The sequence below is a fragment of the Ceratotherium simum genome, chromosome 2 (genome assembly GCF_057802395.1).
Source record: "Ceratotherium simum simum isolate JZ-2026a chromosome 2, ASM5780239v1, whole genome shotgun sequence".
Classification (NCBI taxonomy): Eukaryota; Metazoa; Chordata; class Mammalia; order Perissodactyla; family Rhinocerotidae; genus Ceratotherium; species Ceratotherium simum.
In genome coordinates this window covers 47,078,674-47,096,632 of record NC_141901.1, presented here as the reverse complement: position 1 = coordinate 47,096,632, position 17,959 = coordinate 47,078,674, and the positions used below count along the sequence as shown (strand labels likewise).

Here is a 17,959-nt window from a genome sequence, read left to right as displayed (position 1 = left end):
GGTATAGCAACTCAATGAAAGATGACTCTTGCCATCTTTCTACTCCGCCATCCTCAGCGTATCAGCCATGTCTCACATACATGGTTGCAAGATGGCTGCAGCAGCTCCAAGAATCACATTCTTACACAGGAAGTAAAGAGCTAGGATTCTCCTCAGGTATTTCTATTATAAGAGAGGCTAATTAATAATAAAATTTTTACTTTAATAGAAGGAATTTATATTGTTTTTAAGCATTCATACAGTACAAAGAACAAATGAGGGTAATTCTCATTCTTATTTGGCAACTAAAAAAAAATCTTCTTGAAAGTATTTTACTTTCATTAAAGGAACCTCAGCAGAAACTGTATTTGTCCAACAGGCCAGAAATTATCAGTTAATAATCAGAGAAATACAACCTGATTACTTTATGCTGACACCCCAACTCTCCTATTAATTTAAGGTCTGTGAACAAGGGCTGCTGCCTAAAATGTTTAGATCCAATTATTCTGGCCAAATTGGGATTATTTGAGCATCAAAATGAATAATGATTAAAACAAAATCCGTAAGTCCATGCTAAAATAAATAAATAAATGGACAGACAGATAGACAAGGTAAGGCAGGGAGAAAAGAAAAACTCTTCTTTACAGATGATTGTCTAATATCTGTAGAAGGAATCACAGAAATAGAAAATCATTATTTTATAGCCATTACAGTAATAATTCAGGCAAGAATCATCAATGGATGCTAATATCATTAGGTAAAAAACTATTAGGGAACCAGCTATTCACTCAATATCCAAGTATCACCCCAGATTATTTATTAATTACAAAGGAGAAATGGTACCTTTTTAGAAAAATTTGGCAGACACTGCCTAAACCAAATGGTCAAACTTAACAATACCCATGATGGGACAAGTTGACATCACGTGCCCTCTCTGTTGTAATACACTGAGAAGAGTACATCATTTATTTGGTATTCTTGCCCAGATATTTAATCTGAACAAAGAAACAATCAGACAAATCCAAATTAAAGGACATTTTGGAGGGGAAAAAAAAAAAGCTAGCCTTGACTCTTAAAACTAAGGAAAGTCATAAGTATGTTTTCCAGCTGACAGCACGAACTAGACCCCTAGCCATCAGCTAGCATTAACCACTAGACGTGTAGGCAAATTAGCCTGCAGATGTTCCAGCCCTCAGGCTTTAAGTCTTCTAGCTGTGGTCCCAGACATCATACAGCAGAGACAAACTATCTTCTCACATCCTATCTGAATTCTTGACCCAAAGAAACTGTGAGATAATACATGATTACTACTATTTCAAGTCACCAAGTTTTAGAGTAATTTGTTATGCAACAATAGATAACTAACAGACTCTAATATGGCAGAATCTCAATTTTCCTCAATAGTACCTACCTCACAGGATTGTTGGGAATATTAAATGGGCTAATGGATATCAAGCCTGGCATAGTACACTTCATGAATGCTAGCTAGTATTAATATAGCTTCAATTTATGTAGTTAGAACTATGACACAGGAATGAATAAGCTGCTTTGGGGGAACACAAAGGAAGGGCATTTGATACAGTCCTGGGTGTCATGGGAGGCTTCCCAAATTCAGTGAAGGATGATTTAACTGGGTTAAAAAAGCAGTAGAGGTATTTCTGCCAGAGAAAACAGATTAAGTAATGATATAGAAGCATGAAACAGCATGGTATATATAGAGAACTATAAGTTTTGTATTGGTGGAATAAAAGAAAAGCAGAAAGCGACAGAATACAAGGCTGCAGAGTTTGGGAGGGTTCCAAACATAGAGCACCTTGTACATGAAGTTATGGATCCTATGACAATGGATTTTAAGCAAGGAAGTGATACAGATTTGAAAATTTAGGTAGATAATCCTGCAAGGGTAATATGGGAGAAAATTTAAGAATGGTAAAGCTTTGAAGGAGAAAGAAGAGTCAAGAGGCTGATGCAATAGTGCAGGCAAGCAAGAAATGATGTGGACGTGAACTAAGGGGAAAATGGTTGGACAAAATAGGAATTGAGAAATAGGAAATAAAAATCAGAAAGACTTAATGACTGGATATGTGTATATGGGAGGGTTAGGTGAGACCAAGAGAAGATTATAGGTTAATGCCCAGGTTTCTAAACTGGGTAGAGAGTTTCAATCAAACTCAGAAATCAGAAATAAAGAAAAAGGATCAGGTTTGGAAGAAAAACAATTTAGTTTCCATCTTGGTGAGTTTGGAGTATCTGTGGAACATCCACATGGAAATATCTAACAAGGGGTTATAGATTCAAGTCTCAAATTAGGAGGAAAAATCAAAATAGAAATATAAATCTGGGAGTTTTTAGCATATAGGTAATTATTAGAACTGTGCAAGAACCTGAGAATGGCCAGAGAGAGCTTATAGAGCAGTGGCTCTCAACCAGGGACAATTTTGGCCCCCTAGGGAACATCTGGCAATGTTAGGCGACATTTTTGGTTGTCATAACTGGAGGGGGTTGGGGGTAGTTTCTGCATGTAGTAGGTAGAGGCTGGGGGGCTGCTAACCATCCTACAATGTACAGGAAAGCCCTACACAACAAAGAATTATCCAGCTCAAAATGTCAGTAGGCCCTAAGTTAAGAAATCCTGTTGTAAGGAGGAGGAAAAACAGAATGAAGGAAACAACTTGGTATAACAAATATTTAGGAAGTATCTACAAGAAGGAAAAGTCAGAGAAGAGGTAAATGAAGAAAATGTATTGTCATGGAAGTCAGAGAAGTAGAGAATTTCAAGAGGGAAGAAAAAGACCAAAACGTTGAATCCAGTGAATTGGACCCATACAATAGATTTTAAAGTATTCACTTGTTCTGCAACTAGGTCACCAGGGATTTTAACGAAAGGAGGACCAGACCATAGCAGTAGAGGAATAATGAGAGATGAGAAAGCACACAAAGTAAACATAGACTCCTCTTAAAAATTTTATTGAAAAGGGAAGGAAAGCGATTGGGCAGTAACTAAAGCAGTGGTTCTCGACTCTGGCTACAATCAGAACAACTTCAGGAGCTTTTAAAATTACCAACACCTCGACCTCAACTAGACTAATTAAATCAGAATCCCTAGGGGCAGAACCTAGATATCAGTATTTTAAAAAATATTCTCATTGACAGTAACGTACAACCAGAATTAAAAACCATGGAACTAAAAGGGTGGCGGGGGCGGGGGACAGTAAAAGGCGAAAAGGGAGCAGGGAGAATAAAATGGATAAAACAAAATCCCAGAAGAAAAAGGTAAGGAATGGGTCAGAAACATGGGCTGATAGGGTTGCTTTGAAAAAAAGAAGGACACCTCATCTCAGGAGACTAGAAGGAGAAATAAATATTGATGTGAGAAGTTAGGGATAGAGATTTGGGGAGTTCATGCCTAAGGCCCTAATTTTCATAATGAAGAATAAGAGTCAGCTGCTGAGAAATCAGCTACTAGATAGGAAATTTGAAGAGCAAAATTTGGTGCAAGTTCAAAATATTTGCTGAGGGGAATGCAAAATAAAAGACTAATCAAAAGCATTGACAGTCTAATGGAGAGTAAATGCACTTTACCATTTGCAGGGGCACCAATGGGCACATTTATGTGATTTTCCTCCAACAGTACTTAGCCATCCCCTAGTGGAGGAACAAGGAAAAGCAGACCATACCACTGATCCAAAAGTGCCAGTTTAGCGAGTGGGAGGAAAAAAAAAACGTGCACAGAAGGTAAAAGTTTAGATGAACAGTAATGGAGAATTTCGACAATGGGATCCAAGCCAGGTAGAGAAGGGAAAGTAATCTACATGCAGTTTAACTGGCACAGGACTCAGTGCTTACCTCTGAGCACTATAAGTTATTAACATAGTCTAAGCTTTCATTGGCTTTTGTCCTAGATAATCCCATTAAATCGGGTTTCCCATATCCTATATTTGTCCTAACAAGGAATGCCTGCAACTAACTTTGAAATGCACAAAACATAAGATGAACATAATGTACAAATAGATAGATAGACGTGTGATAGACGTGTGATAAAACAAGTATAGTAAAATGTTCAATTGCCAAAATCAAAATATTCACTAATGTACCACCTAGTATCACCCTGTCTGACACACTTCAGAAACCTCTGCCACAAAGAATTCTGTCCTGAAATATAGGCAAAAAGAATCAAACACAAACAAGAAGTAAACAGCTGTAGCCCCAGTGGTAAAGACTAGAAAGTATGTGTGTGAGAAGAAGCATAGGCTCTAGAACAGCACTGTCCAGGACTTTCTGTGATGGCAGAAATGTTCTATAATCCATGCTGTGAAATATGGTAACTACTAGCTATCTGTCGCTATTGCGCCCTTGAAATGTGGCTAGTGTGACTGCGAAATTTTGAGTTTTATTAACTTCTTTTATTGAGGTATAATTCACATATAACATTATATTGATTTCAGGTGTACAACATAATGATTCGCTATTTGTATATATTGCAAAATGATCACAATAAGTTTAGTTAACATCCATCACCATACATAAATATATTTTTTTTCTTGTGATGAGAACTTTTAAGATCTACTCTTTTAGCAATTTTCAAATATACATACAGTATTATTAACTATAGTCACCATGCTGTACATTATATCCCCATGACTTATTTATTTTATAACTGGAAGTTTGTACCTTTTGACCCCCTTCACCCATGTTTCATGGACCCCAACCCCCCCACCTCTGGCAACCACCAATCTGTTCTCTGTATCTATAAGCTCGATTTTTGTTTTAGATTCCACACATAAGTGAGATCATACGGTCTTTGTTTTTCTCTGTCTGAATTATTTCACTTAGCACAACACCCTCATTTATGCTGTCACAAATGGTAAGATCTTGTTCTTTTTTATGGCTTAATAATATTCCATTGTGTGTGTGTGTGTGTGTATATATATATATATACTACATATTCTTTATCCATTCATCTATCAGTAGACACTTAAGTTGTTTCCATGTCTGAGTTTTATTAACTTTTAATTAATTTAAATTGATATAACCACATGTGGATAGTGGCTGCCGTATCAGAGAGTGTAGCAGTAGATTCATATACCCCTGGGTTCAAGTCCTGGATCCACCACTGATCCAAGTTACTTTATTTCTCTGATTCTTGGTTTATCCTTATATAAAATGAGAATAGCAATAGCACCTACCAATTCATGTGGATTAAATGAGATAAGCAAATAAAGCATGAAGCACAATCCTATGCATATAGCAAACACTTAAAAAAATTAATGTTTATTATTCCTACTAAATGGGATCTATGAGATCAAGGGCTACCATCTGTTTTGCTGACCATTCTATCCCTGGTGTCTAGTACAAGTGCCCCAGCATAAAAGACATCCAATAAACATTTTTTGTTGAATGTTTTTGCAGTCACAAGCCTCTACATTTATTCCTATTAAATTTCATATTAAGTCCATTGCTCCAACCTGTAGAGGTCTTTTTGAATCCTAATGTCATTTAATATATTTGATATCCTTTTCAGTATCTTCTGAAATTTTGATAAACAAACATATCACCTATATATTAATCTGAGACATTAATAAAAATGGTAACCAGAGACCTATATCATTAGTTCTATCATTCTTTCGTTTATCACCATTCATTAACTGGTAGTAGTTGAGTACAGACATTCAATTTAGCTTCATTTTCATTCTAGCAATATATCTCCATCTTGTCCACAAAGGTAATAAGTATGAGAATCTTTTTATAAAGATTAGATTATGCCAATATGTCCTTCATCGAAACTACTCTTAAAGAGAACTTAAAAAACAACTTTGCACTCACCCTTCAATAGCTGGGGATCTATCAGGACGAGTACTTCCTCGAGATCTGTATCTCCGAGTCATTGGCAGCCGTGGAGGCCGACTTGGTCCCCAGAAGTCAGTGTGAGTTTGGTGACCCCTCTCATTGGCTCTGTTATCTTGGTCCAGTGGATTGCTACTTAGAAATGGTCTAAAATCTTGGAAAAACATCGCGTGGTCCAAATGGTCCCAGAGCTAGTAAAAAACCAGAAATAAACCATGTTACTGGTTTAAAGAACAGGGGAAAGAGGAAACAGGAAGAAGAAATACTGAAAAAAGAGGGGAATAACTTTTAACACTTCAAAATTCAGCAGCTCCAAACTTAAAAGTATATGTTTCCCCAATTTCATGAAGGAGAAAAGAGGTCTTTAAAGCGCATGCATAGGGGAAAAAAACTTACATATTGAGAAACTAATTTCCTTCATCTAGAAACAACAAGCCAATGGCTGGACCCTTTCCTTCACACTGAGCTCATATCCACATGCTTCTGACCAATTTCCCCTTCTGAAATAAAAACATGAGCCAAAGGTGATCATGGACTTCTGTCCTAAGCATAATCTATCATTTAGATCAACCCTATAACTTTGTGTTTTGTCACAACTAAGATTTAAATAACATGGATATATGTACACACTTGTAAAAAAGCATCATCACCACAAAGTGGAGACAGATATCTTTATAAAATACTTCTCTTATCTAGAAGCCGTCAAAGCTGTGCCAAGGCAGTGCAGGAATGTCTGATAAGACCATTCTGTTGTACATACTTTTATTTTATTACTAAAAGGGGAGAGGGAGGAGGGTTGTGTGTGTGGGGGGATGTTTATTGGATTTGGCAGAGGAACTACTAAGCCAAGAATGAATGGAAAAAACAAATCACCTATTAATTTAAATTTTATTTTCTACACATCAGATATTTCAAGAGTTCCACAGAATACGACTTATTTCACTCCATCCAGTCAAGTACATATCCTTGTCATATCCTAGTCTTTTTGTTCTGTTTTAACGTTTTAAATCAAACAGAAAAAAGTTATTTGATGTATATATAGTAACAGGGACAAAAATTGCTCAGTATATGATCTTAGGCCTTAAAATCCTCACAGCCCCTCCACTCCAGACCAATCCTTTCTTCCACAGACCCATACTAATAACAGCCTCCTCTAGAAACACTCAGAGAAAGGGTTAGCAGCCCAGTTGCACATTAAGCTAAGGTGATTCCAGAACTCACTCTAGTCTCAATCTACCATCCAATAACGTGTCAAATCAATTCTCAAAGTTAGGGAGTTTGTTTAGGTTTGTCAATAATATTGTTATTTTTTTGCTAATCTTTCCAGTTTACAATTTTCTTCCTGATTTTCAAAGATGCTTCCTCCCTTTTTAACTAAAAAATACACAATAAATACATTATTATAAACATGCAAACATAGTAGAATATAAAATATAAAGTGCAATATAGTCTCTATACACTCAGCAGTGACCAACCCCCACCCGATTCTACTCCCCTACCCAGATGCTAATTTGCTGTGTAGAATTCCAGATCTTTAAATATCTGTGTGTGTGTGTGTATGTGTGTCTATACACACACAGGTTTTGTGAAAAAATATATATATACACACACACATACATTCATTCACTCATTCATTCAACAAATACTTTTTGAGCATGTACTATGTCCCAACCAATCACTTTCTGGGAACTGTTAGGATACAGCAGTGAACAAAATGTTAAGAATAAAATGTTAAGAACAAAAATGAAATGAATTTCATTTTCAAGTGGGAAGAGACAGACACTCTCCCTCCCTCCAAAAACAAAGGGAAAGGAAACTGCATATGTTAGATAGGGACAAATGCTGTGGAGGAAAAAAAGGCTTGTCTTGACTCAGAACACACAAAGTCATATTATTCTTCTCAACAGCAGCATGGCACAGGTGTTTAATATTTTATATACTCTTTAACATTTTTTATTATAATATATAGTATGTGATACATGAAAAATAACACAATAAATGAGGTATAAGAAAATAAAACAAATACCCATGTAACCATCTCTTAGCTCACATCACCAAAGCCATTGAAATTCTGTGTGTCCCTCCTCCCCCAATGTCCAGAGGTAACAATTACCCTCAATTTTTTGTTTATCATTCCCTTGCTTTTCTTTATAGTTTTACTACAAATGTACACATCCCTAAATAATATGTGCCTTATGAATTATAAAAGTACCTTACATGTTGATATATTAATTTCCATACACACTTTATGCCACACTTTTAAAAATCTTTTCTCTTCTCAATAAACATCTGGATTGTTTCCAGTTTTTGGCTATTACAGCCAGTGTGAACATTCTTATATATGTCTTCAGCTGCAGAGACAGAAGAGTCTCTCTAACAGTGGTCTTTACAACTTCATATGGTCTATAGATCTTCAACTTTACTAGGTAAAGACAAATTGTTTTCCCAAGTGGCTGTACCAAATTTATAGATCCACCAAGAGTATTTAAGACTTTCCATTGTACCAAATCCTGGCAAGCACTTGATATCATAGGACTTTTTTTTTTTTTTTTAGTTTTTAACCAATCTGCTGGACAGAGAGTGATATCTCATTGTGATGTTTTTGTTTTTGTTTGTTTTGTTTTCTGGTTCTGAGGTATAAGAATCAATAGGAGGGTTTATTTAAAATGCATGTCCTTTGGCCCTACTTCAGAAAGCCTGAAGGACTCACTTTAGCATTTCTTGTATAGAAGGTCTATTAGTAATGAACTCTCTCAGCTATTGTTTATCTGGAAGGTCTTAATTTCTCCTTCATTCTTAAAGGATAGTTTTGCTGGATTTAGAATTCTTGGCTGGCAGTTTTTTTCTTTCAGCCCTTTAAATATGTCATCCCATTGCTTTCTAGCCTTCAATATTAACCCAATCTTGAATTCTAAGGACAAACACAATGTGGCTTATAATATTTTGCTGGATTCTATTTCTGTCATTTTAGGTGAACACCATGTTCATGAGTGAATTGGCCTATAAATTTCCTTTGGTGTACTATCCTTGTCTGGTTTTGGTATCAGGTTATACTAGCCCCATAAAATATACCAAGAAGCATTCCTTCTCTTTCATATGAACATTCTGTAGCATAGAAAGAGAATTTCTGGGTATAAGCATTTTAAATTTTGCTAGACAGCATCAAACTACCCACCAAAAGGCCATACTAATTTATACTCCTACCAGAGTACAAGAGCTTACATTCTCCCATACTCTTGTCAACATTGTTAAAAAATTTAATTCTAGTATCGAATTTGAAGAGCAAAAAATAATACACACACTAAAAACATCAATAAGATTTCTCTACATACTAGCAAGGTAAAGCACCTTTTCATTTTAACTGCCATTTGGACGTCTTATCATATCAGACTTACTTCCCTTTGCTTTCTAGTGACATCCTCTATCTGTTAGAAATACTGGTTTCTAGTCTGAAAAGCGGTCTATGATGCAAAGTTTTTCTTGACCCAAAATTCCAAAGTAAATAAAACATTTAAAAATCCAAAACTATACTTGCCTTGAATGAGTGAAAAAGTATAAGCAGCACCCTTATTGTTCTCCATCATCTATCCTAATTAGGTAAAAGAAATTACGATTCCCTTATTACATGAATCAAGTTCCACAATGTTTGCTCACAGAAAAGATTTCTCAAAGCAATCATTATTTTCATTGTAATTAATTTAAAAAGCAAATATTTGAGGGGCCGGCCCGGTGGCGCAAGCGGTTGGGTGCGTGCGCTCTGCTGCGGCGGCCCGGGGTTCGCTGGTTCGGATCCCGGGTGCGCACCGACGCACTGCTTTGGCAGGCCATGCTGTGGCGGCGTCCCATATAAAGTGGAGGAGGATGGGCACGGATGTTAGCCCAGGGCCATCTTCCTCGGCAAAAAAAGAGGAGGATTGGCGGATGTTAGCACAGGGCTGATCTCCTCACAAAAAAAAAAAAAAAAGCAAATATTTGAAAATTTTGACTAGAGGAAAAAATCAAGCACCAAGATCATAATATCAATAATCTGCATTGATAATTACATAAATTGTTATCACATCTAATACATGTAAAAACTCTGAAGGAACTCAAGCTTAGAAGCAGCTTCAACATTGGCATGAAGCATTTTGCTACTTGTTTGGAAACTGCAAATCAGTGCAAACTAATAGTAACAGTCGATGTATTTGTACCAAAACAATAGTGTACCCTGACCATAGAACACAGGATAAAAAAGCATACCACACAAATTTATACCAAATCAACACGAAGGATAAGAATAGCTTCATGTCATTTGCCTCTGAGCAGACTTAGACAAGCATAAGAGAAAACAATAGCTCAAACAACAAAACTGGGTATTCAGGGCATGGCTTACATAAGCAAAAACAAATGGAGAACCCTACCATAAAGTTTTGGTGAAACATTCAGAAGAATCACAGGGACAGTTTATTTGACAAGTTTTGTCTTGAAAAACTGAAAATGTTACTCAATGAAGGTAGAGACAACGCTCCTGAATATATGTGGTCTGAAATATTTATTTCAGTATAAAAAATAGGAGGGACAATAGCTTCCATTTAGTAGAATTTGCTATAAACTAATCACAATCACATCAGCACCTCTTAAAATACTAAGATCTGTTCCCCAAAAAGTTAAACTAAGTTACCATATGACCCAGCAATTTCACTCCTAGTTATATGCCCAAGAGAAATAAAAACATATGTTCACACAAAAATTTGTACACAAATATTCACAGCAGTATTATTCATAACAGCTAAAAAGTGTAAACAAGGGGCTGGCCCAGTGGCATAGTGGTTAAGTTCTCACGCTCCACTTTGGTGGCCCAGGGTTCGCAGGTTTGAATCCTGGGCGCAGACCTACGCACCCCTCATCAAGCCATGCTGTGGCGGCATCCCATATACAAAATAGAGGAAGATGGGTACAGACATTAGCTCAGGGCTAATCTTCCTCAGCAAAAAAGAGGAAGATTGGCAAGGGATGTTAGCTCAGGGCTGATCTTCCTCAGCAAAAAAAAAAAAAAAAAAAGTGTGAACAACCCAACTGTCCATCTACTAAGTGGATAAATGTAGTATATCCATACAATGAAATATCATGCAGCCATAAAAAAAGAATGAAGTACTGATACATGCTACAACATGGATGAATCTTGAAAACATGGTAAGTGAAAGTCAGTCACAAAAGTCATATATTGTATGATTCCATTTATATTAAATGTCCTAAATAGGCAAATCCATAGAGGCAGAAAATAGATTGGTGGTTGCCTAGGGCTGGGGCAACTGGGCAGAAAAAAGGAGTGACTAATAATGGGTACAGGGTTTCTTTTTGGGGTAATGAAAAAGTTCTAGAATTAGACAGTGGTGATGTGCAACTTTGTGAATATACTAAAATGGCCAAATTGTACACTTTAAAAGGCTAAATTATATGGTATGTGAATTGTATCTCAAAAAATATTATGGCCTACAGAGATGAGTCAATTGAGGGTGAATAACTTCAAAATTATTAACCTTAGAAATGCAATTTTGAAAAAGTTCACAATTTTATAAAACTAAATCAAGATAAGGAACATACCCACCACTTCCAAACATTTCCTAGTGCCCTTTGGTAATCCCTCCCTCCTGCCCTGCCCCTGCCCCCAAGCAACCACTGATCTTTCTGTGGTTTGCATTTTCTAGAACTTCATGTAAAGGGAATCGTATTGTATGTACTCTTAATTTGTCTGGCTTCTTTTACTAAGCTTAATTATTTTGAGATTCATCCATATTTTTACATGTATCAGTGCTTTATGCTGAGCAGTACTCCATACACTTTATATTACTGAGTAATAATCCATAGTATGGATATACCACAATTTGTTTATCCATCCACCTGTTGATGGACATTTGGGTTGTTTCTAATTTCTGGCTGTTACAAATAAAGTTGCTGTGAACATGTGTGTACCTATGTACATGTGCCAGATGTATGCTTTCTTTTCTCTTGGGTAAATACTTAGAGGAGCGGTATGGCTGGATCATATGGCAGGTGTATTTTTATCTTTTTTAAAAAACAGCTAGCCTGTTTTCTAAAGTGGATGTACCATTTTTATATTCAATTTCAGTTGCTCTACAGCCTCACCAAGGGTGAGGCATTTGCATTTCCCTCATGCCTAATGACACTGAGCATTTTTTTTGCATGTTTATTTGCCATCTGTAGCAAATTATTCAAATCTTCTGCCATTTTCTAAAAAATGGGTTGTTTTCTTACTATTCCATTTTAAGAGTTCTTTATAGTTTGGATACAAGTCCTTTATCAGATAAATGATTTGAAAATATTTTTCTCCCAGTCTGTGGCTTGTTTTCTCATTGTCATGAAGAAAAGCAGAAGTTTTTAATTTTGGTGAAGTCCAATTTATCAACTTTTTTTTTTTATGGATCATGCTTTTGGTATCACATCTAACAAATCTTTACCCAACCCAAGATCACAAAGGTTTTCTCCTAAGTTTACTTCTTCAAGTTTTGTGAAGTTTTTTTACATTTAGGTCTATTATTCATCTAGAGTTAATTTCTGTATATGGTTTAAAGTACATATCCAAGGTCATATTTTTGTACTGTACATATCCAATTGTTTCGGCACCATTTGTTTACCTTTTTCTCCTGGACTGCCTTTGCACCTTTGTCAAAATCAGTTGTCCATACGGTGAGGGTCTGTCTCTAGACTCTCTATTCTGTTCTTTTGATCTATCTATCTTGATGGCAATACCACAGTTGTCTTTTTTTTTTTTTTTTTTGGTGAGGAAGATCAGCCCTGAGCTAATATCCATGCCAATCCTCCTCTTTTTTGCTGAACAAGACCAGCCCTGAGCTAACATCTATTACCAATCCTCCTTTTTTTTTTCTTTTTCCCTTTTTCTCCCCAAAGCCCCAGTAGATAGTTGTATGTCATAGTTGCACATCCTTCTAGTTGCTGTATGTGGGACGCCGCCTCAGCACGGCCAGATAAGCGGTGCGTCAGTGCACCCGTGACCCGAACCGGGGCCGCCCATAGCGGAGCACATGCACTTGACCGCTAAACCACGGGCCGGCCCCTACCACAGTCTTGATTACTGTAGATTTATAATAAGTCTTGAAATCAGGTAGCATTAGTCCTCCAACTTTTTTCTTTTGTTTTTTCTTCTTTTTCAAAGTTGTCGTAGCTATTCTAACGTACTTTGTATTTCCATATGAATTTTAGAATCTGCTTGTCAATTTCTATAAAAAAGCTGACTGGGATCTTGAATGGAATTATACTGAATCTATAAAGGACATCATCACAATATTAAGTCTCCTGACCCATGAGCAGGATATATTTCTCCATTTATTTAGGTGTTCTTTAATTTCTCTAAGTAATTTTTGTAGTTCTCCACGTTCGGGTCTTATATATCTTTTCTGAAATTTGTAGTATTTCACGTTTTTATGCTATTGTAAATATTATTTTTTAAAATTTCAATTTCCAACTGTTCATTGGTAATATGCAGAAATACTATTGATTTTTGTATGTTTTTCTCATATCCTGCAACCTTGCTAAATTCACTAGTTCTAATAGCTTTTTTATAGATTCCACCAGATTTTCTACATAAAAGACTGTGTCAACTGTGAATAGACACTTTTACTTCCTCCTTTTCAATCTGGATGCCACTTATGTCTGTCTGCCTCTCTCTACCTTTCCATCCTCCCCTATTACACTGGCTAGAATCTCGAGTACAATGTTGTACACAAGTGGTGAGGGTGGACATTGTGGTCTTGTTCCTGATCTTAGCTGGAGAACATCAGTCTTTCACCATTAATTATATTGTTAGTTGTAGGTTTTTAGTTGATTCTCTTTGTCAGATTAAGACAGTTCCCATCTATTTCTAGTTTGCTAAGAGTTTTTATCACCAACTGACGTTCGATTTTGTCAAATGCTTTATTTGCATCTATTGAGATGATCGCATGGTTATTTTTTAGTGTTACTATGGTGAATTACATTGGTTGATTTTCAAATGTTGAACTCACCTTGCATTCTTGGGATAAATGCCACTTGATCATGATGCATAACCCTTCTCATATATTATTGGGCTCTATTTGCTAAAATTTTGTTCTATTTTTGCATCTATGTTCATGAGGGGATACTGGTCCACAGTTTTCCTTTCTTGTAATGTCTCTGTCAGGTTTGAGGACCTAAGTTATTTTTATTTTTTAGAATTATATTTTTAAAAAGTGTTTCGACACAATTATTTAACAAATCCACCAACATAATAAAACCAACTTTTTGGTAAATAAATTTCCAAAAAATGAGATAATTTGTATTATTTTTAGTGTACCTTTCACACTCAAAATATCCCATTTTGGAAGATAAATTATAGGGTTATTATATGGTTATCCCAGCTGTAGAAGCGTTATACCTTTAAACTGCCATTGGCAGCAGAGTTAAATGGCATTACATTAGCTGCTCCAAATACCTCTTTATCTTATTTTGAACTGCATGTGGACCCAAGAGAAGTTTTTGGGTAGGCTAACTCTTCTTCCATGGGTTTAGATACTGGAAATCTAGACTATATCTTCATCCAGAGAAAGGTAGTAGCTTTTATTAGTAAATAGGTAAAGAAGCACAGGGATCCCATGTACCAGGAAAATAAAGCTTCTACTTAGAAGTAAATGGAAGGTTGAATAAAATTATTGCAAACCTAAAAGCTAAGAGAGCAATTTAAAAGATCCGTACTTTAAAAGGTCTGTCTCTTGGAAATAGATTTGATCAATAAATTAAGGAAAAATTACACTAGTTTTCAAAAAAGAATAATAAGCATTAGAGTGACTATCGGGAGCAGTGGATACTGAAGGAAAATAAAAACAGTGCTCATCCTCAAATCACCTCAGGGTTGCCTGGACTATAAGGCTCAAAAGTAAATGGATATTAAGAGGTTTATAATGTGTTGGCTGGGCAAGAAAGGGCCCTCAAAAAAAATTCTCAAGACTGTGGCTGCCACTATGGCAAATTCCTAAATTTTACAGAAGTATAGTGCATTCAAATGCCATTCACAAACAAAAAATATGATGTACAATCCCCCACGACCACCTCCCCACTTCCCATAAATAATCTCTCGAAAGGCATCTTTTCCCAAATGAGTTTAAATTTTTTAAAATTTTATTCATTTATTTTATTTTTTTCCCCCAAAGCCCCAGTAGATAGTTGTATGTCTTAGCTGCACATCCTTCTAGCTGCTGTATGTGGGACGCGGCCTCAGCATGGCCGGAGAAGCGGTGTGTCAGTGCGCGCCCGGGGTCTGAACCCGGGATCCGCCGCCCGCAGCGGAGCGTGCGCACTTAACCGCTAAGCCACGGGGCCAGCCCCAAATGAGTTTAAATTCACAGACTGTGGTCTCTGGGCAACTGGCACTCACCGAACAGAAAACTAGTAAGGCTGACACCAAGAACGTTTTCTGTTTTACCCTTCTTCCTTTAGTTACCACTGAGTTTGTATTGTGGTCTTTGCTTGGCAACAGTATTATGGGTCTGAATAGTGTGTACTGAATTACTGAAACATAGTTACTCTTTGAGCAACTGCTGAGGAGCTGTTTTACCTGACATTTCCAAACTGATTGGACTCGAAGCAGGAACAGTGAAATGAGCTCTTATCTCTTCATACTAAAAAGTGAGACACATCAAAGATGTGGTTGAATTAATTCAACCTTTAAGATCCAATCCAGGCTGCAACTGCTCAAACTACCTGCTATCTGAGTATAAGCCCTCTGCCTGAGACTGAGAAGAATAGCACATAGGTAAAGGATAGTTTACCTAGGGAAGAATGGTTTGAAATCTTTAACTTTTTTTTACTAGGTTGAATAATTTAAAGTTGCCATTTTTGTAGGTCAAAAACAGTATAATATCGACAATTTTATTTAGTTCAATTTAATTTAACTTTATATTGTTCTTGATTATTTTAGAGCCTTCTCCACAGGTCCCAGAAGCACACACAAAAGAGCATGAGTTGGTATTGGAGAAGTCTTCATGAAGGTAGAAGCAAAACTGCCCTTACAGATTACTGATCTCCTTCCCCTACCACCACAGTTACTACTCCCAGACCCCTGCTGACTACAGGCTTAAATTAGTTAACCCAAAGGTGAAGAGGAAGAATCAGATCTCTCATTTCCACTTCTGACCGCTTCATTCATTCCTCATTACTCTTCCCTACTAGAGGAGTGATGTATCTGATTGGTGAGTGGCAAGAGCCTAACATCTGCTGATGCACATTCCTCCAATGGATGGGGTTCATGTACTGGGAAGCTGCACAAATGCAAAAAACAAAGTGGTTCTGAGTATGTATGCCTTGCTCTGCAGCCTCTAATTCTCAGGTGGGTCATCCTGTATAGACTTAGGATGTCCATTTGGCCACAGATCAACTGTGTTCTCCAATTCGGTTGAATAAAAACTAAATTTTTATTTCCATCTGTCTGGCTTCTGTGTTTTATTTCTCAACATGTTCTAGACTCAGAGGTGGAAGGAAGAGGTACAACCAAGGATCAACCATCACATATAACCAGACATGTTTAACAAAGGGTAACACTTTAATAAATATAGTACAGACATGAAAGAATATGAAGTCATAAAATATATAATTTTTATAACTACGGAGAGACAACAAAAAAATTGATGACATAATCCTAAGTAAATTTTAAAAAGCAAAAATACAATATGGCATACTTTATGATTGCACCTGAAAACAGTTATGAATCATGCGTGTGAGAAACGGAAAGTATTATGCAAAAAACAAAGCTAAAATAAGGTAATGAGAATATAGGAGATTTTTTTCATTTTTAAAAAATCTTCTAATGTTGTCATAATATCTTTCAGTGTCTATGCCTCAGGACAAAATCTGAAAGGAATATATGGAGAAACAGAGCTCGTAGAATAGTGGGACTCCAGATACTTTTTAATATCTTTTTTATTGCCATTATAATGCTGCATATGTACCAAAACAAATTTCATTTAAATAAATATAAATCAGACTGCTCAGAGTGCCCTGCCCTCTTGTGCATACCTGGGAGCTCTTTTTCCAGAAAGCCATCTATCTTATTTTCTGCAAGTCTGAGGTAGCAGCCACAGCCACCCCTGCACTGAAGTGATCCACTCAGGTAAGCTGAGACTCTCAGATCAGATGTCTCACTGGCATCAGGTCATGGTCAAAAGCTTTCAAGTAATCAATGAAACCCTCAGGTAGCCACGGGCTCAATTCCCCCAGGTTATGATCTGGGAACTCAGTCTAGCAACATCCAATCTCTCTACAAACTGCTAGCAACATTTTTAGATTCACTCTCCACTGACCGTCACACATTCCTCAAACACAGCTCCCATTTAACTGGCAACTCTCCTTCTACCCTCACTCCATCCTCATCCACTCTATCTGCACACCCCAGATCCACTTAAAAAAAAACAACAACAACAGATTTTGTTAGAAATTTTGCTTGGGCTAAGCCTCTTCTAATATATCTAGAACTTTAAGAACTCAACTATTAGTAAATATTAATTATAGAAATAACTTCTTCCCTGTACAAGCAACTCTGGCTAAAGAGAAAGAGCAAAATTGAGTATAAGCCTTTGCTGAAATTACCAACTAAAATATGAAAAAGAAAAATAACTTTGGTTTCTATATATAATTTTCTTTCTTAAGTTTTTTCTTATAGCCTGTGAATACTATCTTGAGATAGTTTTTCTCACCTCTTTGCTTTGAATACTATCTTGAGATAGTTTTTCTCACCTCTGCTTATCTAAATTCCACCTATCCTTTAAGGCTCCAGTACTTGAACCCTTGTTTTACCTTCTCCATGAAGGAGTTTTACCATCTCCATGAAATCTTAATAATTGCTAAAATTTAATAAGCACTCACTATATGACAAGCACACTGGCCTATACACCTGGCATGTATTTAATCCTCACAACGACCCTACAAGGTAGGTATTATTATTTTCCCCAATTTACAGACAAAGAAACAGAGGCACAGAGAGATTCTAAGTAATTTTGCCCAGGTTACATAGTCGTAAGTGGTAGATTCAGGATTTGAACTCAGGCAATCTGGCTCCAGGCATATAACTATGTCATTTGACCTCTCTTCCTACAGACTTTAGGCTTCCCAA

The 17,959-nt window shown here is 36.6% G+C and overlaps 1 protein-coding gene across 2 annotated transcripts in view; it reads right to left on the bottom strand.

Annotated features, from left to right (window-relative positions):
- RNF115 (ring finger protein 115) overlaps window positions 1-17,959 on the bottom strand; it is a 69,042-nt gene that overhangs the window by 24,775 nt on the left and 26,308 nt on the right. For both annotated transcript variants that reach the window (XM_004420571.3, XM_014779940.2), the window contains exon 4: window positions 5,803-6,014. In XM_004420571.3, the coding sequence (XP_004420628.1) occupies window positions 5,803-6,014 (212 nt within the window). The remainder of the gene's footprint in view (window positions 1-5,802; window positions 6,015-17,959) is intronic.